Below are 26,032 nucleotides of genomic sequence, written 5' to 3'. Positions count from 1 at the left end.
CAAGTGTCCCTGGTGCTCAGTGCCCTCGGCTCACAAGATGTTCCAGCTGCTGCAGTCACAGGAACTTGATGCCCCTTCCCGAGGCTGTAGCTTTCTAGAATGTTAAGGAGGATGCCTGTTACTGTACCCCTCTCCCCGTCCCCACCTGATTTCTCCTTCAGGTCTTTTTTCCCTCAATGGAAATATTTATTTTTAATATATAGGAAAAATACATATGCTTGTACAATTCAAGCAAACATCTCCTGTTGTGGTGTGTATATATTCAGTACCTGTTTAAACCCCTGTAGAGAATAAATACTTTTCGAATTCTTTCAGATCATCACATTGTACGCTCTTAAGTATCTTACCATTTTATTTGTCAATTATACCTCAGTAAATCTAAAAAAAGAAAGAAATTTACAGTAAAATGTTTAAAAAAATACTAAAAAAAAAACTTAAACAAGATCATACAGTACAGAGTTTTGGAATCTACCCTTTTCATTTCACAGTGCCGTGTGGGATATAAAGCTTTTCTAAGGGCTATGTGATTTTCCATTGTGTAGATGCACTTTAACCTTTAAGGAACCCCTTGGGTAGCTACTTAGGTTGCTTTCAGTTATTCCCTGTTATTAACAACTGTAGCAGTAAATATCCATATACTTATTTTTTGACCCATTTTTAAAATTTTGGTCTATACTGCTGACTACTCTAGAAAGATTATACCGATTTACATCCTATAATACATGACTGTGCTCATTTATCCTCAAGGAAGCTGTGCTCTTAATTTTTCCTCTTTCTTCCTCTCCCCTTAGATAAGTCTTCTTTACACCTGCAGACCCTCTCCGAGGCAGTTCAGAGCATCTAATTCTAATTTCTTCTTCCTGTTGGTGTTACTGATTGGGCTGTGCTTGGCAATAATACCTCTGACAATCAGCATTGCACGGTAAATATGACTTTGTCTTCTAGAACATTCCCTCCTTGACATGTCCGTCTTTTATGTTAAAGGCTTCATTGCATTCTTTATTGGCTTTCCTCGTAGTGCTCCACCCGCAGAGGTCAGTAAGTCACTCCTGGCTCAGCCAGGCCCACCTTTGTTTCGGAATATCTTGGGTCACTTCTGAGCTTGGGCTTGCAGGGTTCTCACTGTGTTTGAGAGTGTCGGTTGGCTCTATTCTACCCAGATCCCTTTTCCTAGTATCTCTCTTCTCGTCCCCTTTGGGATTGTTTCTTTGTTTCTGATTATGAAGTTAATACATGGTCACTGAGAAGACTTGGAGTGTCTTCTGTTGCCAAGCACTGTGCTAGCTGCTAGGGGTATAAAGACAATTCAGACATGGCACAAGGAATGTAGTGTCTAGTGTGGAATTTGGAAAAAGCAGAAATGCTCAGTCCTGAGGATGGGAAGTTGAGGGTTCAAATCCCAGTGATGCCACCCCCTAGTGTTCTAACCATTTATACCAGAGGCTGGAAAGAGAGTAAATGATTTAGGTTTTCTGGGCCATATGGTTTCTATAGCAACTATTCAGCTCAACTGTTTACATATCATCTGTGTTGCAGCCACAGATGATATATAAACTAACAGGCATGACTGTGTTCCAGTAAAACTTCATTTATAAAAATTAGGCTTGGGACTTCCCTGGTGGTGCAGTGGGTAAGACTCTGCACGCCCAATGCAAGGGGCCCAGGTGCAATCCCTGGTCAGGGAACTAGATCCCACATGCATGCCTCAGCTAAGGAGCCCACGTGTGGCAACAAAGACCAGGTGCAACTAAATAAATATGAAGAAAAAACCAAAAATAGGCTGTGGGCCAGATTTGGCCTGTGGGCTATAGTTTGCCAACCCTTGACTTACAGTCTCATGGAATTCCATTTCTTCATCTTTATTGTATTTTATCTTATTTTTTTCCATTTCTTCATCTTTAAATGAAAAGTCTAGAACTTTGAATTCCTCTCTCAGGTTTTATTATTTTTTAAACTAAACTGAGTCTATATATTTTTATTGTAATAGTGGTATGTTACATATATTGAAAAATTCAAGCAGTACAGAAAAGGGTATAAATTAAAGAGAAAATACTGCTCCCCATTCCCACCTCTTAGTCCTACTCTAAGAGGTGACCACTGTTAACATTTTATGAACCCTTCCAGAAAGTTATTATGAAAAATGTATCTTTAATGCATCTGGAATAATACTGTTTGGCAGCTTAATTCTTTTTTTCAGTTTATATTGTGCCCTTTTCCAGGCCAGCACATAGAGAGCTCTCACTCTTTTAAAGTAATTTTTAGCTTTGATTTTTTTAATGAGAAATACATTCACATGGAACAGAACTCAAAAAGTACAAAAGAGGGCTTCCCTGGTGGCGCAGTGGTTGAGAATCCGCCCGCCGATGCAGGGGACACGGGTTCGTGCCCCGGTCCGGGAAGATCCCACATGCCGCGGAGCGGCTGGGCCCGTGAGCCACGGCCGCTGAGCCTGCACGTCCGGAGCCTGTGCTCCGCAACGGGAGAGGCCACACCAGTGAGAGGCCCGCGTACCAAATAAAAAAAAAAAAGTATAAAGGAGTATATGGCGGAAGTTCATTCTCCAATTCTATTTCCTAACTACTTAGTTTCTGTCTAAGACAGTCATATCTGTATGTGTTTGTCTCTCTCTCAGTGGTTCTTTATTCTGTTGTATGAATGGATCATAAATTGTTCATCCATTTCCTTAAACAACGTTTAGGTTGTTTCCAGGAATCTATTTTTATCCCTAAAATAGAGCTGCAGTGGAATATTTCCTACACAGAACTTTATGATAAGAAAGTAGGCAATTCCTGTAAGCCTTAATTTAATTTTTTCCATTGTAATTTTATTTTTCCCTGCTTTTTATTTTGAAAAATTTTAATCTATAGAAAAGTTGAAAAAAGCAACAATGAAAATTTATATACCCTTTTCCTGGCTGTCCCAGCTGTTAACATTCTGCTACGTTTGTTTTCTCTCTGTATATACATACATTTTTTGTGTGTGTGATGATGAACCATTTGAAATTAAGCTGTAGGCATCATGACATTTCATTCCTAAATACTTGAACATGCAGTTCCTAAAAATAAGGACATTCTCCGTTCTACATATCCACAATAACATTATCACACCTAAGAAAATTAATGCCAATATCATATTCCTGCCATTTTCAAATTTCTCCAGTCCCAAGATAGTCTTTTATAGCTTTATTTTTTAAATGAAGATCTTTCAAGTTTTGCTCATTACTTTTGGTTGCGATGTCTCCTTAGTCTTTGATTCTTCAGTTTCCTCACCACTAAATTAAGAGACTGAAGGGCAGACTCCCCACATTCTGGAGTTGTCTGATTGCTTTCTCACAGTGTCATTTAACTTGACCACCTTCTTCTTTTTTAAATTTCTGGTGCTCAATTTATTGTTGTTCTAAAATATCACCAGAGTAGCTATCTTCAAGTAACAGGTTCTTTTTTCTTTTTGAAGTATAGTTGATTTACGATGTTGTGTTAGTTTCAGGTGTACAGCAAAGTGATTCAGCCGTATATATATGGCTTTTTCTTTTCACATTCTTTTCCCTTTTAGGTTATTACAAAATATTGAGTATAGTTCCCTGTGCTATACAGTAGGTCTTTGTTGGTTATCTGTTTTACATATAGTAGTGTGTATCCCAAACTCCTAATTTATCCCTACCCACCGGCCTTCGCCTTTGGTAACCATAAGTTAGTTTTCTATGTCTGTGGGTCTATTTCTATATTGTAAATAAGTTCATTTGTATCTTTTTTTTAGATTCCACATATAAGCAATATCATATGATATTTGTCTTTCTCTGTCTGGCTTACTTCACTTAGTATGCTAATCTCTAGGTCCATCCATGTTGCTGCAAATCGCATTATTTCATTCTTTTTTATGGCTGAGTAATATTCCACTGTGTGTGTGTGTGTGTGTGTGTGTGTGTGTGTGTGTGTGTGTGTGCGCGCGCTTCCTATCCATTCATCTGTTGATGTATACTTAGATTGCTTCCACGTCCTGGCTACTGTAAATAGTACTGCTATGGACATGGGTATGCATGTATCTTTTTGAATTAGAGTTTGCTCCAGGTATATGCCCAGGAGTGGGATTGCAGGATCATATGGTAACTCTTATTTTTAAACTTGACCTTCTGTCCTGAATTTCCTATAAACTGGAAGTCAGGTCTAGAGACTTGATGAGATTTCAGGGTAAGCATTTTTGACCAGAATATTCCAGAAGGCCCATGAGGTCAGGCGGATCCTTGTGGGTCACTGTTAACAAAGCTTTGTGGGTACGCAGAGGAGGGATGCTCAGCCTGTGCTGCAGGCCTGGCCCTGAGCCCCGTGCTCTGTGTCCTGGTAGCATCCCTTCCTCCAAAGCCTGTGGGCCCTTCACCAACTTCAACACCACCTGGGAGGTGGTCCCCAAGATGGTGAGCACCTTCCCCAGCTCGCTGCAGTCTCTGGTCCATGGCATCACGTCGGAAGCCTTTGCAGTGCCTTTCTTCATGATCCTCTGGTGAGTGAGAACCACCTGGATTCTGCAGGTATTTTCCACTGTGGCTGGTGGGCTCCTCTCCGCTGGAAAATGGAGCTCACCCGCGCCTCTTGATATGGTACCAAACCTCTCTGAGCCACACTTTTCCATCTCTAAGATGTCAAAATAAGACCAGTAGTAATTCTTTCAGAGGGTCACTGAGCAGGTTCAGGGAGATCCCACTTGTAATTAGCCAGAAGCCTGAGTTATAAAATATAACCCAAGAAATGTTGCCTATTATTATATTACTGATTATTCACAAAATTAGTTGCTCTTTGGAAAAGGAACTGGTAACTGGGCTGAGAGAAGAGCACCAGACTAGAAGCATGCACTTGAACCCTGGCTCTACCACTTACAAGCTGTGTGGCCTCAGGTCATCACATACCCTCTCTGAGCCTCGATTTCCTCACCTGGAAAATGGGAATAAGAATGGCACACACCTCGTAGGGCTGTGAGAAGAAGGACACATGGTGAAGTGCTTAGCAGAGGACCTGGCCTTTAGTGAAGGCTCGATAAATGACAAGTGTTGGGTGCAGGGGCGACGAGGGATTTTGTGCAGTGATTCACTTTGAGTGTAATTCTAATCACAAATATCTGTTGAGGACTTACTTTGTACTAGGCATTGTTCTGATTACAGCCCATTCTCATTATTCATAAATTCCGTAATTTTTTTCTGTATTGCAAATGTGCTTACTAGCTAAAATATTTTTGTAACCCCAAAATCAGTACTAATGGTGTTGTTTTTGGTGATTATTTGTAGACATGCATAGAGTAGTAAAAAATTTGAGTTGCCTGATGCACAGTGTCTCAGTGCCTTTGGGCTGCCATAGTGAAATATCATAGACTGGGTGGCCCAACAACAGAAGTTTATTTCTTACGGTTCTGGAGGCTGGAAGTCCAAGATCAAAGTGCCAGCATGGTCGGATGAAGAGCCTCGTCCTGCTTACAGACTTCTTGTATTCTCATATGGCAGAAGGGACTAGGGTGCTCTCTGGAGTCCCTTTTATAAGGGCACTAATCCCATTTGTGAGGGCTCCTCATGACCTAATCACCTCCCAAAGGCCCCACGTTCTAATACCATCACCTTGGGATTAGGATTTTGCAACATATGAATTTGAGGGGGACACAAATATTCAAACCATAGCTCAGACTGTAACTTAAGTGTCCTTTTTGTGATCCATTTAGTGCGATGTTTCTTGCATTTTGTGCTTTTGGTTGGTGATTTCACTGTTCACGCATAGAGCTGAAGTGCTGTCCAGGGTTCCTAAGTGCAAGAAGGCTGGGATGGGTTTTATGAAGAACATATGTGTGTTAGATAAGCTTCATTCAGGCACGTGTCATGGTGCTGTTGGCTGTGAGTTCAGTGATATTAAATAAGGTGTCTTGAAACAGAAACAGGATTATGTATTAATAACCTTCTCTCTCAAGAAACATAAAACACAGTATTGATCAGTTGACAAAAATGTTGTGACCAGGGGCATAAAGGAACCTATTCTGTATTTCCCCCCGGGGCACTGGTTCAGTGTTCCTGGAGACTATAGAACAGAAGAGAAGTACCACAAATCACTGGAATTGATTGTAGCTTACATGTATTAACTCATGCAATCAGCACAGTTATCCTACGATATAGATATTATTAGAGGAAAACCCCACCATAATGCAAGAAAGGGGTTAAAGAATTCACTTGTTAAAGGCAGGATACCTTTGATATTCATAAAATGATGTGGGGTTGCAGCCAGTTAGCCTGGAATTGCAAGGATCTCAGAGTCCAGCGGTTCCATCCTAATCGATTCACCCCAGCTGTGGTTTGGCCGGCACCGTCTGGTGGTGGTTACCTGATCTGGCTTCCACATCTTTGGGGGTCATTCTTGTCCTTGGCCATGAGGACTTCCAGAAGAGAAGACTGACATCACTGATTCCCATGGCCCTCAGCCCTCTCTGGGGAGACTGGACAGGCAGCCACCTCCCCTGCACAGAAAACAGGAACCAATTGCCAGTCGCTTTTATTCAAAATTGTATTATCTTAGGCTTGTTATCACTGGATTTTCCTCTATTATCCCCATTTTATAGATGAGGAAACTGAGGCCAGGGAGGTTCCACAGCGATCACCCACAGCCAGTTCTTTCTGTGCTGAGCTGGCCTTCTGGCCCATCTCCTCCTCTCTCCCCTCTCATGTGTGTGCCAGGGGAGCCTCAGCAGCGTTTAATATTAACTCTAGAAAGCAAGGCAGGAATCAGTCTCTGCTGCCACTGCCCAATAAAACCCCTCTGCCTGTTTCATTTTTTCTTTTCTTTTCTTTTTGTTGGAGTATAGTTGGTTTACAATGTTGTGCTAGTTTCAGATGTATACCTCTGGCTGTGTCTGATGCCCTCTGCTTGGGAGACGTGAGGGTTTTCTTTCTTTTTTTCTAACAAAAGTAAAACTGTTCCAGGCGAAGTGTGTCGGGTTGTTTTCCAGTGGCCTTCAGATGGTACAAACTCCCTAGTGACCTCTCGCCTTTTGTTGCAGTCTCGTCATGTTCTACTTCATCGCCCTAGCAGGAGCGCACAAGCGGGTGGTTGTCCAGCTCCGAGAGCAGCTGTCCCTGGTAAGGAAGCACCGGTCCCAGGGACAAGGCTGGGACATTTACCCAGGACACTGAAAGGAATGGGGAGCTCTTCCCAGGGAGAGGGTGGGATTTCCCATCACCACTCCCCCAGAACCCTGCCTTCAGGCTCGGCCTCCTCCAGCCCCATTCATTCCCTGACTCATCCATTCCCTCAACATTTGTATCCTCATACTGTGCTGGGATACACAGGTGAAGAAGAGAGACAAGGCTGCTTAGTAGTTAAAGAAAAGAGATAAATTCCAATTGCGATAACTGGTATGACGATGATACAGAGAGGTAGTTAGAGTGGCGGGTGGACCGTCTGCTGCTGAGATGGTGGCCACGGAAGGCCTCTTTGGAGGCGGCGATGGTGGAGCTGAGACTCGAATGATGAGAGGCGCCAATTATGGGAGGTCTTGGGCATGAGAGTAACAGGCAGAGGGTGCATTGAGGAGTGAGCTGGGCACTGCTGGGCCCAGGGGGAAGGGCGGTGTGGCTGGAGGGTGCAGGATGATGGGGAGAGGCAAGGCGATGCTAGAGTCACAGCATAGCTGGGGTCACAGCATCACCTGAGGGCTCTGGTGGGAAGTTTGGGTTTAATTCTGAGTGTGATGGGAAGCCATTGGAGGGTGGTAAGTAAAAGTCTGATGTTCATTTTTAAAGGAACATTTTTACAAGGCCGCTTTGTGGACCAGGGGCTGGGGAGGGAGGAAGAGTGAAAGAGGCAATTTGGAGGTCATTGCCATGGTCCAGTGGTTATTACCTAACCCAGTCTGATAGGTAATTTCTTAGGTCGAAATAATGATATTTGTTTCCAAATATATTGAATGTGCTCTTGAACCTGTCTGTGTTTTTAGGAAAGTCGTGACAAGCGTTATCTAATCCAGAAACTAACAGAAGCCCAGAGGGATATGAGGAACCGGCTAGACTGACGGGGAGATGCTGCAGTGTGCGGTTTACAGGCTGGCCTGGTGACCTGCCAGCCTACACCATCTACCTGAGGTTTTAGCAGAAATTTTTAAATATATTTTTCTGGAATTTGGGCCTTTCCTGCAAGTGGTTCCATACGTGCAGCTCCAGTGCCTGTGTTTACATAACCCAGCCCCTGTTTAATGCTTTAGGGACTTAGAAAAGTAGGTTTGCCTGAGGCCCAGCAGCTCAGGCTCAACCAAAACACTGAAGCCATTGAAGGTTTTCAACCAAAATTGCGGAGAGACCATTTATAGTTCTACAAGCTTATTTGTATTGTCTTTTAAAGTTAACTGTAGAGGTCATCTATCCATGAGCCTGGGTTAGTTCTTTGGAGCCAGGTTCTGGGGGTTTAGGCTGAGAGGTGTTCCTTAAGAAGTAGTGACTCTCTAGGATGGTTCTGTAGACTTAGAATGGAGACTCGATTTTTTTGAAATGGAGAAACCCTTGAATTGTGATGTTTGGACCAGATGGTGGGAGCATGAAGAGGATGGTTATGTAATTTCAGCTACATGAGAATATGTAATATGAGAATAATATTCTAGGAGAGAAAAGCCCTTCCTGCTGTGCGAATGAACAAGGCCCCGAGTGCCCTGGATTGAGCCCTATGAGGAGGGGAACAGCGGCAGGATGGCAGCCAGGATTTCGTAGCTTCCTGGGCATTTTGCCACAGCTTTGTTACTCAGGGCAAACTGCCTTTAAGGGCCTGGATAGCCACAAAACTTCCGTCCCTCTAGTCCTGAGTTTGGGGACTTGGCAGAGTGCCATCCATATGGAGAGGCAAAGTTTGTCTCTCAGTCTTCCAAAAGCCGTTTCCCTTCCTGCACTGAGGTCTCTCAATCACACTTCATGGTTCGGAGCCAGGCTGGAAAGGACCGTTGAGTCTTTGAGTGTTTCGGCATGTGGGTTGCAGCATCAGGCCAGCCTGTGCCGGTGTACCAAACTAGACTGAATGCTGGCGTCTTAAATGTACGTATTCATATTTGTAAGGGCTGTTGTTTCTCTTGTGCTTAAAATTTTTAATTTTATTTTACAAAACATGCAGAGTATCTCTTCAGATTTCTGTTACCATAAAAACCATCTGCGATAAATACCTCATCACTGAAACTGATAGCTTTAAACCTTTTAATATAAGCCTAGATTATGGTTTTTTTTTTTTTTTTAGATTATGGTTTAATGTAAGCAGTTTTCATTCTAATACCTTCAGAATCTTTTTCAAAGTACTGTAGTTTTGTAACGACCGTGTGTACCTTCCTTCTATGGTTTTCCTTCCTTTCACTGGCTCTAAACCTTTCCTGGGGGTAGCCTGGAATTTAAAGGAGGGTGCAGGTTTTAGAAAGCTGCTGCTGTGAAGTATATTTCCCCCCCTCCCCCCATTACTCAAAAATGATTGACTCCTTGCTCTGAGAAGCAAAACAAGCTCACCATAGTTAACATACTTCTGTGTACTTGTCCCTTTGCCAAAGTTTTTTTTTCCTGCTCTTCTACAGGTAGTATTAACACGGGATATTTTTATACCTATAAAACTGATGAGGTTTTCTTTTCTTATCTTGTTAAGGTTTGTGAATTTTTAAGTCTAATAACTAGTATCATGGAATTTTGAGCAAACGGAAGTTCATTCCATCCTCACGTTTAAAAAATTCTAAATTGTTGGCATTTTTGCCTAGAGAATTTATATGTATAACATTCTTGCCTTCACCATGCTTCTGAAAACAGTCAAGTTTTCTGTGGGGTGTGTGTGTGTGTGTGTGTGTGTGTGTGTGTGTGTGTGTGAGATGGAAGCTCTGTTTTCTTTCCCTATTATTATACTGAAATATGCTAATATATTCATTTTAGTTAAATGCTGCTAATTTGCATACTTCTTACTTGAATGTTTTTATATATTTTGATAACTTTAATAACTGCAGATGACGTCTGTATAATTGTTAAAGTGCAGCTCTCGCTAACAAATGTGCATTACAACTACTGATTAAACTATGTCTTGAAGGTTTTAAAATGTGATTCTGTGTATTTGAATTCTTGGAGGCGTCTTGTTAGCAGTCAAGTGATCATGAAAGCTGTAACAGTTTGTAAAGTTGCTCTTTACCTTTTCCTAGAATCAGAAGAAAGAAGTGTTCAATTATAGAAAATCATCAAATGAGTGCTTTTAAGACTTGCTTTTAAGCCAAGGAGGGATGTGTGTGTGTGTGTGTGTGTGTGTGTGTGTGTGTGTGTGTGTGTTTTAAACTTAAAAGACATAAAGTTATTTCAAGACTCCCCATCCCACCTCCCAGAGGGAAACACTGCTAATAATGCTTATTTTATTCTCCCAGAAAATTATATATTCAAGCAGATATGTATCTGTAGTTGTATGTGTGATATTTATTTATTTATGAGCTTTTCCATTTTTTCTCCTTAATAACATCTTGAAGATCTTTATATGGAGAGTAGCTACTCATTCTTTTTAATGACTACATGGTATTCTTCCATTGTGTCAGTGTATACTTTCATAATCATTCACCAATACTGGATACTTAGTTTTCAGTCACTCCCTCCTCCCATCCCCCTGCCCCGGACCCCACACACACCTCATTACAAGTACTCGGAGCTGGAATTTTGAAAGTACATGCAAACATTTCTCTTTTCTCTGTTCTATCCCATTGGCTTCAGGTTCTTGTTCTTTATCAAGGTGGCCTTGCACTTTCTTGCAATCACAAAATATTCTAATTCCAGCAAAGAGAAGAATCCAGTTTGGCAAGTCTTTAGTTTGCATTAACTCTTAAGTTAGCAAAGTAAATTCTTGCAGCTACATATCTGATTGTAGATACCCACTTGAGTAAGTATTGGAGAAGAAAGGAATTAATTTCCTGGGATGGCACTGCAAGGTCTGATCCCTAGGAAGATAGAACTTCTGAATGTGTCTTCTTTATATAGGGTGTTGCTTTATTAGTAAATTCCATTTGGTGTATTGTCTTTCCAATGCATGGGATGTGCTGGGGACATAGAATGGCTTTGTACTTTGTGTAATTTTGTACAGGTGTCTTTACCACTGTGAGATAAAGATCCCTTATCTTTAAAATGGAAAAATAGGGCTTCCCTGGTGGCGCAGTGGTTGAGAGTCCGCCTGCCGATGCAGGGGACACGGGTTCGTGCCCCGGTCTGCGAAGATCCCACATGCCGCGGAGCGGCTGGGCCCGTGAGCCATGGCCGCTGAGCCTGCGCGTCTGGAGCCCGTGCTCCGCAACAGGAGAGGCCACAACAGTGAGAGGCCTGCGTACCGCAAAAAAAAAAAAAAAGAAGGAAAAATAATATAGACATTCACTTCTATTTTTGAGGATTGAATTAGGGAATAATAAGCCTTTTCTTTATGAAATCTTGTATTCTCATTACAAAAATACTTGTTTATTATAGAAAATAAAGGGAACGTTGAAAGCTACAGAGAAAACAAAAGTAAAAATCATGTATGAGCAATATGTGTGGACATCCACTGTTAGTCTTGTCAAATTCCCTTTAAGGTAGAAAGAACAGAGTGAGGGAGGGAGGATGAAAAGAAGAGAAAGAAAAAAATTGGTATTCTCATTTCTTTTTCATAAGTGTTTTCTCATTTTATCCAAAGTTCTTTATAAGCATTTCAGTAGGTTACATAACATCATACAGATGGATCACAATTTTTTTAAAAGTTTTTGGCCGCACCCCACGGCATGTGGGATCTTAGTTCCCCGACCAGGGATCGAACCCACACCTCCTGCATTGGAAGGCAGAGTCTTACCACTGGGCCACTGGGGAAGTCCCCACATTTTTTTTTTTTTTTTTTTTGCGGTACGTGGGCCTCTCACTGTTGTGGCCTCTCCCATTGCGGAGCACAGGCTCTGGACGCTCAGGCTCAGCAGCCATGGCTCACGGGCCCAGCCGCTCCACGGCATGTGGGATCTTCCCGGACCAGGGCACGAACCCGTGTCCCCTGCATCAGCAGGCGGACTCTCAACCACTGCGCCACCTGGGAAGCCCCCCACATTTTTTTTAACATTCCCTTGCTGCTTAACATTTTGTTTTCAAATGTCCCTGACAATAAATGAGACACAGAAATCTTTGTCAATATATATATATTTTTTTCTTTTGAGACAGAGACCTGGAAATGGGATTACGGCCAAGATTTTAAGGCTTTTGAGAGCTAGATTTATACTCAGCAGCTTTACATGAGAATGTTACAACACCCTCACTTTCACCAACTATTTGGATTTAAAAAGGTATGTAATAGTCAATCATAATTTTAAATTATTGCAGTGTGTTAATTTGAAAACAATTAGCAACATTATTTTTACAATGGCAGTGTATCTTAAATATTTTATAGTAACGGGTAATTGAAACACAAAAGACCCTGAATAGCCAAAGCAATCTTTTTATTTATTTATTTATTTATGGCTGCGTTGGGCCTTCGTTGCTGTGCGTGGGCTTTCTCTAGTTGTGGTGAGTGGCGGCTACTCTTTGCTGCAGTGCGCGGGCTTCTCATTGCGTTGGCTTCTCGTTGTGGAGCACAGGCTCTAGGCGTGTGGGCTTCAGTAGTTGCAGCGCGCGGGCTCAGTAGTTGTGGCTTGCAGGCTCTAGAGCGCAGGCTCAGTAGTTGTGGCGCATGGGCTTAGTTGCTCCGTGGCATGTGAGATCTTCCCAGATCAGGGCTTGAACCCGTGTCCCCTGCATTGGTAGGAGGATTCTTAACCACTGCGCCACCAGGGAAGCCCATAGCCAAAGAAATCTTGAGAAAGAAAAACGGAGTTGGAGGAATCAGGGTCCCTGACTTCAAACTATACTACAAAGCTACAGTAATCAAGACTGTATGGTGCTGGCACAAATACAGAAATATAGATCAATGGTACAGGATAGAAAGCCCAGAGATAAACCCACACACATATGGTCACCTAATTTATGACAAAGGAGGCAAGAACATACAATGGAGCAAAGATAGCCTCTTCAGTAAGTGGTGCTGGGAAAATAGGACAGCTACATGTAAAAGAATGAAATCAGAACACTCCCTAACACCATACACAAAAATAAACTCAAAATGGATTAAAGACCTAAATGTAAGACAGGACATTGTAAAATTCTTAGAGGAAAACATAGGAAAAACACTCTTTGACATAAACCACAGCAAGATCTTTTTTGAACCACCTCCTCGAGTAATGAAAATAAAAATAAACAAATGGGACCTAATAAAACTTAAAAGCTTTTGCACAGCAAAGGAAACCATAAACAAGGTGAAAAGACAACCCTCAGAATGGGAGAAACTATTTGCAAATGAAACAACGGACAAAGGATTAATCTCCAAAATATACAAACAGCTCATGGAGCTCAATATCAAAACAAACAATCCAATTAAAAAATGAGCGGAAGACCTAAAGAGACATTTCACCAAAAAAGACATACAGATGGCCAAAAGGCACATGAAAAGATGCTCAACATCACTAATCATTAGAGAAATGCAAATCAAAACTACAATGAGGTATCACCTCACACCAGTCAGAATGGCCATTATCAAAAAATCTAGAAATAGGGCTTCCCTGGTGGCGCAGTGGTTAAGAATCCGCCTGCCAATGCAGGGGACACGGGTTCGAGCCCTGGTCCGGGAAGATCCCACATGCCACAGGGCAACTGGGCCCATGAGCCACACCTACTAAGCCTGCGTGTCTGGAGCCTGTGCTCCTCAACGAGAGGCCGCGACAGTGAGAGGCCCGTGCACCGCGATGAAGAGTGGGCCCTGCTCGCCGCAACTAGAGAAAGCCCTCGCACAGAAACGAAGACCCAACACAGCCAAAAATAAATAAATAAAAATTTATATTAAAAAAAATCTAGAAATAATAAATACTAGAGAGGGTGTGGTGAAAAGGGAACTTTCCTGCACTGTTGGTGGGGATGTACGTTGATACAACCACTATGGAGAACAGTATGGAGGTTCCTTAAAAAACTAAAAATAGAACTACCATATGACCCAGCAATCCCACTATTGAGCATGTACTCTGAGAAAACCATAAATCCAAAAGAGACATGTACCACAATGTTCACTGTAGCACTATTTACAATAGCCAGGACATGGAAGTAATCTAAATGTCCATCAACAGATGAATGGATAAAGATGCGACACATATATTACTCAGCCATAAAAAGAAACAAAATTGAGTTATTTGTAAGAGGTAGATGGACCTAGAGTCTGTCATACAGAGTGAAGTAAGTTAGAAAGAAAAACAAATACCGTATACTAACGCATATGTATGGAATTAAAAAAAAATGGTGGTGATGAACCTAGTGGCAGGGCAGGAATAAAGACACAGACATAGAGAATGGACTTGGGGACGGGGGGGGGGGGCTGGGGGAGGGGGAAGCTGGGGTGAAGTGAGAGTAGCGTCGACACATATACACTTCCAAACGTAAGATAGCTAGTGGGAAGCAGCTGCATAGCACAGGGAGATCAGCTCAGTGATTTGTGACGACCTAGAGAGTGGAATAGGGAGGGTGGGAGGGAGGGGATATGGGGATATATGTATGCATATGGCTGATTCACTTTGTTGTACAACAGAAATTAACACAGCATTGTGAAGCAATTATACTCCAATAAAGAGGTGTATATATATATATATTATATATATATATATATATGTATGTATGTATGTATATTCCAAGGGTGTAAAGTAAAAAATGAAAGCCCCCTTCTCACTATCCCAACCCCTTGAAGTTACCATTATTAAACGTTTTGCTGTACATCCTTTCAGGTATGCACCTTTGATTTTTTGCCCTCATATACATTACACATTCGAAAAATTATTTCTGTTCCATAGATTCCTAGAAGTAGGATTGTTGTATCAGTGGATATGCATTTTTTAAAGTGTCCAAATTTTTTTTTCTTAAGACTTTATTTTTTTTTACAGCAGTTTTAGGTTCACAGCAAAATTGAGGAAGGTACAGAGATTTCCCATATACCCCCTGCCTCCACACATGCACCGAATCCCCCACCAGAGTGATACATTTGTTACAATTGATGAGTCTACATTGTCAGATTGGATATAGACTTAAAAGTAAGAAATATGTTGCTAAACCTTCCCTTCCCAACCCTCCCCTTAAGAAACCAATTTGCGCGAATGTACGTTCTCACTAACAGTAAAGTGGAAATAATAATAGCAATAATAAATGTTTTCCGTAGAAAAACTAAAAATAGAGAAAAGGAGTAGGAAGAAATTTAGTATGTCAACCCCAATTCCTAGAGATAACACTAATGACCATGTGGTGAATTTCAGAATGTAATTTCTACTATTTTAAAGTGGTTACAAATAGAGAAAAATCTCCTATATTGGTAAAGCATAAAACACAATGGCTATGCCAGTAAACAATTCCTTCATGGTCCTCCTTCCCAGGAACTGAGTAGAGTAATCTTTACCCCGTCGGGATCTTTGAAAGAACAATTTAGCATTCTCATCTCCATGGCAACCCTTTACCCGGTCGGTCTGAGTGATTGATAGTGATCTCATCCAATAGAATCTTTTCATTTGACGTTTCCAACCAATCGAGTGGAAGCAGGTGGCCCAGGGCGTTTCCACCGAGGCAAGAGCGGGTCTTATCTGCCTTACGTCGGCCGTGCGTCATCAGTCTGCGACAAGGGCACGGTTGCTCTGTTCAAGAAGTGGTTCCGCTGTTGCCGCGGCAATGAGCTGCACCCGGGCGGCGGCGGCTTGCTGTCTGTGGCAGCTGCGCACGGGCGCCCCGAGGTCCTTCTCAGGTAAAGGGGGAGCATTACCGTGGCCCCGCCCCGTGCCGGCGAGCCAGGGAATTTTCTCCTGAGGCTTGGGTCGGAGAGGGCACGGGGAAGACGTTCACTACGTCACAGGGCTGCGACGGAGCGCGACTGAGCGGCTGGAAAAGCGGGGCTAGGCCAGTAGTACGCCGCAGGTCCGCTGGGCGGGAAGTGGGGTGGTTTTCCGCAGTAACCGTCTGGAGCGCCTGTTCCGGGTCGGCGCATTGGGGATGACCTAATTGCGCACCTGTTACGTGACGTCACTGCAGGTGTGGTCGGCGTTCCGGCCTGAGGACAGTTGGCGACCTTAAAAGTTTAGTGTCCCGGGGACGGGGGCGGTGGGGGGTGTCGTCCTCGTAGCCTTTGCTCAGGGCCTTGTAGGTAGTCCTACGACCAGCAGCGTCCGCTTGCCCCCGACACCTCCACCCCTCACCCCGGAGCTTGTTAGAAACGCGGATTCTCAGGTCCCTCCCCTGACCTACTGGATCGCTATGTCAGTATTTTAACAAGACCTTCGAATGATTCGTGTGCATTTGCAAGTTTGAGAGGCACCAGGGTATTAGAAGGAGTATCGAATTGGGAGTAGGGAGACTTAGGCCTGGATCCTGGCTCCTCCTTTCCTCATATCATCCGAGCTGCCTCAGAAAATTGTGAGGTCATTTTCTCAAAGTTAAATCATTCGTGTACCACCTTGACGACTTTTGCCTTATAGCAGTACCACTTGTATTTTGATTACTAAAGGTTTGTGGTTTTTTCCCTAAACCGTGTCCCATTTTAAATTAAGTAATTTCACGGAAACTAGATCCTTACGGTAAACAGAAAACCAGTATCTTCTGTCCCAAGAAAAGTAATCATAAAAAATAAATACGCTGAAAACAAGAAGTTATTGTGTTAGATACTGTTGCCTACCAAGGCTTGAACCCAAGATCATCTTTCTTTCTGGTAAGAAAGGGAGGTTAGCAAGTGTTAGGAAGACGTTTAAGATGTGTCAGCTGTAAACTGAGACCATCTCCTTGATGAAGACAAAAAAATTGGAAGAGAATAACTCTTGCCGAAAAACATGGGTGTTATTTAATGCATGTTCATAGCCACTTAAGGTCTTCCTATAAACCACATGAAACCTCCTAGGTACCATCATAGGTATGTGTTTCACATTTTGGGAAAACATGAATATAAAATGATGCATTTGAGAGCTTCTAGCACTGGGCCTCAATTTTATATATTATTTCTCAGTTTTATTTTAAAGTATGTGACAGTGCAGGCAAAACTCAGAGGAGTGTTGAACATGATTTTTTTTTTTTTTTTTTTTTTTTTTGGCGGTATGCGGGCCTCTCACTGTTGTGGCCTCTCCCGTTGCGGAGCACAGGCTCCGGACGCGCAGGCTCAGCGGCCATGGCTCACGGGCCCAGCCGCTCCGCGGCATGTGGGATCCTCCCGGACCGGGGCACGAACCCGTGTCCCCTGCATCGGCAGGCGGACTCTCAACCACTGCGCCACCAGGGAAGCCCTGAACATGATTTTTAATGCTCCTTAGTTGAGCCAATATCAGAATAAGAATCATTGTTTTTCATTTAAAGAGTTACTTTGCTTCCTGTATCTCATTTTACCTTCATGATAACTCATTAAGAAAGGTTTTATTATTGCGTGTTTTCCCTTAAAAAGGAAATAACCTGATCATTCCCAATTTTATATGTAAGAAATGGCAATTCTGAATTGTCTAAGGTCTGTGTTAGAGACAGGATATGTATTTTCTGGCTCTAGCTCTGTGCCCCATCTGTGATCCATACTGTAGAAATATGTTGCTAAATCTTCCCTTCCCAACCCTCCCCTTAAGAAACCAATTTGCACCAATGTACGTTCTCACTAACAGTAAAGTGGAAATAATAATAGCAATAATGTTCTCTGTAGAAAAACTAAAAATAGAGAAAAGGAGTAGGAAGAAATTTAGTATGACAACCCCAATACCTAGAGATAACACTAATGACCATGTGGTGAATTTCAGAATGTAATTTCTACTATTTAAAGTGGTTACAAATAGAGAAAAATCTCCTATATTGGTAAAGGAGATTTTTAAAAATAATGTTTTGCCAATCTGTGATCCATACTGTACATTTTTTTCCTTTTCCATTATGGTTTATTACAGGATATTGAATATAGTTCCTTGTGCTATATAGTAGGACCTTGTTGTTTATTTTATATATAGTAGTTTGTATCTGCTAATCCCAAACTCCTAATTTATCTCGCCCCCACCCCCTTTCCCCTTTGGTCACCATAAGTTTGTTTTCTATGTCTGTGAGTCTGTTTCTTAAGTTCATTTGTTAATTTCTTAATAATTTCACATTTTAGATTCCACATATAAGTGATATCATATGGTATTTGTCTTTCTCTGTCTTACATCACTTAGTATGATAATCTCTAGGTCCATCCATGTTGCTACAGATGGCATTATTTCACTCTTTTATGGCTGAAGAGTATTCCAGTGTGTGTGTGTGTGCGTGTGTATATAGGTAGATAGACCACATCTTCTTTATCCATTCATCTGTCGATGGGCATTTAGGTAGCTTCCATGTCTTGGCTATTGTAAATAGTGCTGCTGTGAACATTGGGGTGCATGTGTCTTTTCGATTTAGAGTTTTGTCCAGATATATGCCCAGGAGTGGGATTGCTGGATCATATGGCAACTCTGTTTTTAGTTTTTTGAGGAACCTCCATATTGTTCTCCATAGTGGCCGCACCAGTTTACATTCCCACCAACAGTGTAGGAGGGTTCCCTTTTCTCCACACCCTCTCCAGCATTTGTTATTTGTAGACTTTTTTTTTGTTTTTTTGTGGTACGCGGGCCTCTCACTGTTGTGGCCTCTTCTGTTGCGGAGCACAGGCTCCGGACGCACAGGCTCAGCAGCCATGGCTCACAGGCCTAGCCGCTCCGCAGCATGTGGGATCTTCCCGGACCGGGGCACGAACCCGTGTCCCCCGCATCGGCAGGCGGACTCTCAACCACTGCGCCACCAGGGAAGCCCATTTGTAGACTTTTTAATGGCCATTCTGACGGGTGTAAGGTGGTACCTCATTGTAGTTTTGATTTGCATTTTTCTAATTAGCAATGTTGAGCACCTTTTCATGTGTCTGTTGGCCATCTGTTTGTCTTCTTTGGAGAAATGTCTGTTTAAGTCTTCCGCCCATTTTTTGATTGGGTTGTTTGTTTTTTTGTTATTGAGCTGTATGAACTGTTTGTGTATTTTGGAAATTAAGCCGTTGTGGGTTGCATCGTTTGCAAATATTTTCTCCCAGTCCGTAGGTTGTCTTTTCATTTTGTTTATGGTTTCCTTTGCTGTGCAAAAGCTTATAAGTTTGATTAGGTCCCATTGTTTATTTTTGCTTTTATTTCTGTTGCCTTGGGAGACTGACCTAAGAAAACATTGGTGTGATTTATGTCTGAGAATGTTTTGCCTATGTTCTCTTCTAGGAGTTTTATGGTGTCATGTCTTAATATGTAAGTTTTTAAGCCAGTTTGAGTTGGTTTTTGTGTATGGTGTAAGGGTGTGTTCTAAATGCATTGATTTACATTTGGCTGTCCAGCTTTCCCAACACCACTTGCTGAAGAGACTGCCTTTTCTCCATTGTATATTAATTGGCAAAGATTAATTGGCCATAGGTGTGTGGGTTTATTTCTGGGCTCTCTATTCTATTCCATTGATCCATATGTCTGTTTTTGTGCCAGTACCACACTGTTTTGATTACTGTAGCCTTGTAATATTGTCTGAAGTCTGGGAGGGTTATGCCACCAGCTTTGTCCTTTTTCCTCAGGATTGCTTTGGCAATTCTGGGTCGTTTATGGTTCCATATAAATTTTAGGATTATTCGTTCTAGTTCTGTGAAAATGGCCGTGGGTAATTTGATAGGGATCACATTAAGTCTGTAGATTGTTCTGGGTAGTTTGGCCATTTAAATAATATTAATTTTTCCAATCCAGGAGTATCCATCCCATACTTTTTAAAGAGACCTTGCAGAGATTATGAAAAGATAGAAATAGCAAATATTACAATACCCCACCCTCCACACATACTCCCAAAAAGCATTTATTAGGTGCCTGAATCTGGAAGAGTGTTGCAGTGCTAGGGAAAATTCAAGTATGTTTTTAATAGAAATGTAATTCTACCCATCAGAAGTCAGATGTGCGTTTGAACTCACCCTCATCCTATGCACTCAGCCCCTTGCTATTTCTCAGTAAGTGGTTTCTTAAAAATGAGTATTGAGGGATTTCCCAATAGTCCAATGGTTAGGACTTGGCGCTTTCACTGCCGAGGGCCTGGGTTCAATCCCTGGTCGGGGAACTAAGATCCCGCAAGCCATGGGGAGCGGCCAAAAAAAAGAGTATTGAGTTGTCTTTAAAGTTCTTTCCCATTAACACGTTTCTGGATGGGAATAACAAAATAAAAGAACAAGCAAACAAGATTACTTTAAAAAATAGAGTCATCTCATCGTTTTCAATTTTAATTGGGCCCCATCTTTCTATAAGGAGGCCAGATCGATGGAAGCACCAGTCCTTGGACTTGGAGGCAAAAACTTGAGACAGGTTACCTTGACTTTGTCAAATGTCTCAAATTATTCTCCACATAAAAACATGGCCACGGACCACAGTGACCCACTGTCTGATGGCACAGATCTGAGTGGTACCTTACACCTGGCAGAACTTGGACTCCATCCAGTTTCTTGAGTCAGATATGCTCGGTGAGATGGAGCAGGTTATATGTGGAAGACTGGATCACAGCTGGGTCACCATGCTTCGGACCCCTAATATCCACTGCTCCTTTGTTTAGTCATTTAAAATCCCCTGCCTGAAAAGTTCAAATGCAGAACCCCCTCATATTTCATCAGGCCTACCCCATCACTGTGTCCAAAGCACTCAAGCCTTTTTTAATGGAAAAACAAACAAACAAACTATAGATGTATCCAAAATGAAACTTTCTGCACATTGTGTGGGTGTTCAAGTTAGCCTAAATGAAAAGAAGTATCTATTAAACACACAGTAGTCATACATAAGAGCCTTGAAACACATCTCAAGATGATATCAATACAGGTCAAAGTTCACATTCCAAACTAAATGGTCTCTCTGAGTCTCTATTTCCATATCTTCAGAATGAGTTGATAACACCTTATACATCTAAACATGTTACAAAACTCTTCTCTTAGGGGAGAGAACTTTGGGAATGCCCTAATGTAAGCCTCAGAGATTACAGTCAAGGTGTTACTGTTTGGAGATTTTTTTAAAAGACAAAATCTAATCTATCCTGAAGAATTTATATTTTGAAAGCAAGAAGGATTCAGTTGAATTAAGTACCATAATGAGATGAAACCTAAGCTCTAAGGCTAAGTTCTCAAAGTCAGATGCCCACGGGTGCAGATATTTTTAGGAGAAATTAAATCTACAGTTCGTAACCTTGGCTGCAGAGAGGATTTGCGCACAGAACTTTTCAAAAACATCTGTGTCCCCTCCCAGAGATCAACGGGGGAGGAGCATCCGTGCTTTTGAGAGCTCCCTAGGGGTTCTGTGCAGCCAGGGTTGGGAACAGAGCAAGCTGGCACGAGCGGGTGGACTGGAGAACCATGCCCGTCTAGAGGCAGCTACCACGTTAACTGCCTGGTGAGAAGACAGGATCAGTATTTCTAGATCATCATACACTTAGATTGAAGCCAGAGTCCAGATCTTTAGTTAAAATCTTCTATGTTTTAAATATTGGTAACTAATTTACTTCAAAAAACAGAACAAAAACCATTTCAGGTTAAACAGAATACACCCGTGGGCGTACCCCACCTATGGGGAGCTTATTTGTGACCTTTGCTCTAAGGTGCCTCTTTCTTCTGTCTATGAAGGAAACAACTCAGTTTTACCCGAGAGTAATGGAGAATAAACACTTGCGTTGCAGCTTATGGAAGAAGAAGCAGTGTCAGATTTTGCAGTTCGGGAGTGACCTTAGACGGTATCAGTCGGGCAGCTGTGGATCGAATAATCCGGGTGGATCATGCAGGTGAATATGGAGCGAACCGCATCTACGCAGGGCAGATGGCCATCCTGGGTCGGACGAGCGTCGGGCCGGTCATTCAGGTGGGCGCCTCTTTATCTGAGTAATGAATCGCATTGGGTCATGCCTTCTCAAGGGAGATACTGTTGTCCCCAGGCAAGTAAGAATTGGTTGTGCGGGTGGGGATGGAGGAGTAAAAAGCATATTATTATTTTTTTATCAAGCACATACATTTCGTACATAAACACATACAGTATATCTGTAGTATTAAAATGTCTTGGTGGGGGGCGGTGCGGGCGATAAAAAAGGGCTGAGAGTCAGCGTTAAGTAAAAGCGCCAGTTGTGAGACGTTGTGGTCCTGCCCACAGTGGAGACCAGTGGAGATATTTTATATTGAGGGGCAGATGGTGGGGCCTGGGCTTTATAGTCACACAGACTATAAAGGTTCACATTCCAGCTCTCTCCCGGTGTGACCTGGGGGAAGTCACATGACCTCTCCATTTCCATATCTGCAAAATGAGCTGTTAACACCTCATTTGGTTTTGGTGAAGAATAAATGAGCTGGTGTAGAGCGGCTAATACCATGCCTGGCATGTAATAGACACTTAGCACATGTTAAATTGCCTGCTCTGAGCCCTTGGGCAAGTTACTTAACCTCTCTGTGCCTCACTTTCTTCGTCTGTAAAGTGAGGATAATAACAGTTTGTCCTTCACAAAGCAGTTGTGCAGATTAAGTTAATTACGTATCTAAAGCTATTTGACAGTACTTGGCTATAGGACATACTCTTAAGTGTTAGCTCTTATAATCATTCTCCCTTTTTTCTTTGATGTAAATGATACATTTCTGGCTCTCTGAAAGGAACTTATATAAAATGTAATATTCTGCCCTTCTGATTTTGAGGTGGGCTACACATCTCATTTCTCCTGGGTGCGCACTCTTGTCCCTGAATAGGCGCGTTGTGGGTCGGAGGAGCTTCTTCTGGCACCATGGTTCGGGGTCCGCTTCTCTGGAATTAAGATTACAGATGCTTCTTTTGGTTTGCTGTCACTCTCTTCTCCATAGCCTGATGTTTAGGGTTTTTCTCCGACGATTCAAGGGGAATGGGAGAAATAGCAGTTCTCATCATTTTGCCGGTTTTGCTTCCTTTACCGCACGTGGACAGGGCATTAGTTTCCTTGCTATATAGCAGGCGGTCTCTGTGGAATGCTTGCATGTCTTTGTTTTTATGTTTCTTACAGAAAATGTGGGATCAAGAAAAGGACCACTTGAAAAAGTTCAATGAGTTGATGGTTGCATTCAGGGTGCGGCCAACCATTCTGATGCCCTTTTGGAATGTGCTGGGCTTTGCACTGGGTATGTGTCTGTCCAGAAGAGCCTGTGTGAGCTTAGGGATCTGGGGTGATTGAATCATTAAATAACCACTTCTACAATTCTTGCTGTGTCCTCTTACAACCTTTTAATTTACTTAATATTTTTCTGAAGTTAAATTGACTTTTTTTTGCTTACATTTATTTAAGATAGAATCTTAAAATCAGAACTTTTATAAATAGAGGGTACAGTGAAAATAAATACAACAGAGACGAAAAAAGCTAGAGCAATTCAATTGTAGCCAGATGGTGTTCCCCGATGAAGGTTCTAAACCTGAGATCTGCTCACTCTTAAAAAGGGAGTCAGGGAATTCCCTGGCGGTCCAGTGGTTAGGACTCGGCGCTTTCACTGCCTGGGTTCAATCCCTGGTCGGGGAACTAAGATCCCGCAAGCCACGAGACACGGCCAAAAAAAGAAGGGTGGTGGGGGGAATCAGTGGTATAGAGGAACCCAAAACACACTCACCCTCAGTGAAGACTCACTCCTGCCATAATCGGAAGGTTAGAAAAAGCACTGATAAAAGAACATTCTTACTATGTGATTCAGGGTTTAACACTGTGATCTGGTACCACCTATAACCGTGGTTTTCAAGGGGGGCAGGTTGCTCCTGAGGATGCTTGGCAACATCTAAAGACATTTTTGGTTGTCACAACTGGGGATGCCACTGGCACCTAGTGGGTAAAGGCGAAGGGTGCTGCTAAACAGCCCACAGTGTTCAGGACATTCCCCCACAACAAGGAATTATCCAGCCCCAGAGTCCAGGGTGCCAAGGTGACAAACCCTGGCCTCAGCTGATCTCCATCCCCAGTGGTATCAGCCCCATCCTTTGCCTTCTGGGTCTGACAATTCCAGGTGCGGGAACTGCCCTGCTTGGGAAGGAGGGCGCAATGGCCTGCACAGTTGCTGTGGAAGAGTCCATAGCACACCACTACAACAACCAGATCAGGATGCTGATGGAGAAGGAGCCTGAAAAGTATGAAGAGCTTCTTCAGGTATTTGACTGGCTGTGGAAGGGGCTGCTGCGGGGGGAAGGGCAGATATGCAGTTTGGTAAGAGGAACAAAATAGAGTGTTAGGGAAGTGCGATGCCTCAGAAACCTAGGGCAGCACCTCATTTTAAAAGCAAGCAAACTGAGGCAGCTGAAGCCGTATGTCCTGTCACGTGCTTGGGCAGAGCTGGGACTGAAACCTGTGTTTCCTGAGCCCAGACCTGTATTCTCTCTGCTTCCGGATCATTGATAGATTCTGAGCAAATGCCATGAGTACAAACCCTTCAGATTAAATAAATAAATATCCTCAGAAATTTTCTACAGCAAATAAGGGAACTGTTTAATTTTTTTTGAAGCTAAGTCAGTGGCCAACCACCTGTTTCTGTAAATAAAGTTTTGTTGGAACACAGCGGCACCCATCTGTCTACATGTCCATGGCTGCTGTCCCCTCTACGATGGAAGAGTTGAGTTGTGACAGGGACCTTACAGCCCCAAAAGCTTGAAGTACTGACTCTGGCCCTTCGTAGGAAAAGTTTGCCTACCTGTGTCTTAGATGATAATATGAGGCTTTAGTCTCCAAAATAAGTCAGGACAGCAGGGAGCTGGTAGGCTGACTTGCTTCCATTTCTTTTTCCTTAATCAGGTGATAAGGAAATTTCGGGATGAAGAGCTTGAGCACCATGACATAGGCCTCGAACACGACGCAGAACTGGTGGGGAACCCCCTTTACTGTTTGCTTGTGGTGACCTTATTTGGAAGGATGAGGGATGGGAAGGTTTCTGTTCCCAGAAAGATACAAAGTGGCTGTCAGACAAAGAGAACCAATACATTGCTTGACAGAGAGCCAGCAAATGCCTTTCTCCCAACTGGGAATCTTATTTCTTGCTTCTCTTCCTTATCCTTTTACCCAGCACTTTCTCCCTCTCGGGTGAGAAACCAGTTGGGTCAAACGTTTTGGATGCAGCAGAGGCATTCCAATCTTTTGAATAGGTTTTTTTTTCCCCCCAATTAAAATAAATTGTTTCTTAGATCTTATTACTTATCCAGAGAAGTCCCAACCCTGCCATGCCAGGCCTGTACCTTACAACTGAAGGTGAACATAGAGCAGGTTTCTTTGGGTTGCTTATTGTTGTTGTTTTTAACAGGCTCCAGCGTACGCTGTTCTGAAGAGCGTTATCCAGGCTGGATGCAGCGTGGCAATATATTTATCAGAAAGACTGTAAAGTATGTCCACTTTTCCTTGTGTATAAACGATGATAGTAATTTAACAAGTGACAATAGCAGAAAAGGAAACGTACAGTTACTGTTCTGTGAATTTGTTAATAAACTGCGAGGTTTTTTTGTTAATAAAATTCTCCAGTGTTGATTTTTTTTTGCGGTATGCGGGCCTCTCACCATTGTGGCCTTTCCCGTTGCGGAGCACAGGCTCCAAACGCACAGGCCCAGCGGCCATGGCTCACGGGCCCAGCCGCTCCACAGCATGTGGGATCTTCCCGGACTGGGGCACGAACCCGTGTCCCCTGCATTGGCAGGCGGACTCTCAACCACTGCGCCACCAGGGAAGCCCCTCCAGTGTTGATTTTTCTCTGTGCTGCTTTATGGCCATAAGGCTGACAGTTCACCAGGTGCATTCAGATTATAGCAAAATAAGCTGGTCCTTGTTTGGTCTGTAGTTAATTTTTTCAAAAAGCATTAAGAATGAATCATTAAGAAAGTAACAGAAATCTTCAAGAGGAAAAAAAAAGAGTTTACTGGTAACACAAAGTAATTTAAAACACAATGATGTTTAAGATTGACCAAGCAAGACTGCTGAACCAATCAGGTA

General features: G+C 42.7%; 2 protein-coding genes across 2 annotated transcripts in view; both read left to right on the top strand.

Moving 5' to 3' along the window:
* TMC7 (transmembrane channel like 7) overlaps positions 1 to 12,265 on the top strand; it is a 52,588-nt gene extending 40,323 nt beyond the window's left edge. Inside the window, exons 13-17 of the mRNA XM_060033055.1 lie at positions 792 to 922; positions 4,342 to 4,497; positions 7,024 to 7,102; positions 7,960 to 8,104; positions 12,176 to 12,265. Of these exons, the coding sequence (XP_059889038.1) occupies positions 792 to 922; positions 4,342 to 4,497; positions 7,024 to 7,102; positions 7,960 to 8,034 (441 nt within the window). The 3' untranslated portion in view covers positions 8,035 to 8,104; positions 12,176 to 12,265. The remainder of the gene's footprint in view (positions 1 to 791; positions 923 to 4,341; positions 4,498 to 7,023; positions 7,103 to 7,959; positions 8,105 to 12,175) is intronic.
* A 3,425-nt stretch (positions 12,266 to 15,690) lies between these two features.
* Positions 15,691 to 25,536, top strand: COQ7 (coenzyme Q7, hydroxylase). Its single transcript, XM_060033054.1, has 6 exons — positions 15,691 to 15,812; positions 21,755 to 21,933; positions 23,090 to 23,204; positions 24,072 to 24,211; positions 24,851 to 24,919; positions 25,353 to 25,536. Exons 1-6 carry the CDS (start codon positions 15,740 to 15,742, stop codon positions 25,428 to 25,430), a joined length of 654 nt encoding a protein of 217 aa, XP_059889037.1. The 5' UTR covers positions 15,691 to 15,739; the 3' UTR covers positions 25,431 to 25,536.
* The last annotated feature ends 496 nt before the right edge of the window (positions 25,537 to 26,032 follow it).

This window comes from Delphinus delphis, chromosome 15, assembly GCF_949987515.2.
Source record: "Delphinus delphis chromosome 15, mDelDel1.2, whole genome shotgun sequence".
Taxonomy (NCBI): domain Eukaryota; kingdom Metazoa; phylum Chordata; class Mammalia; order Artiodactyla; family Delphinidae; genus Delphinus; species Delphinus delphis.
The sequence above is the reverse complement of the archived record's forward strand: the minus strand, read 5'-3'. Positions and strand labels throughout refer to the sequence as shown.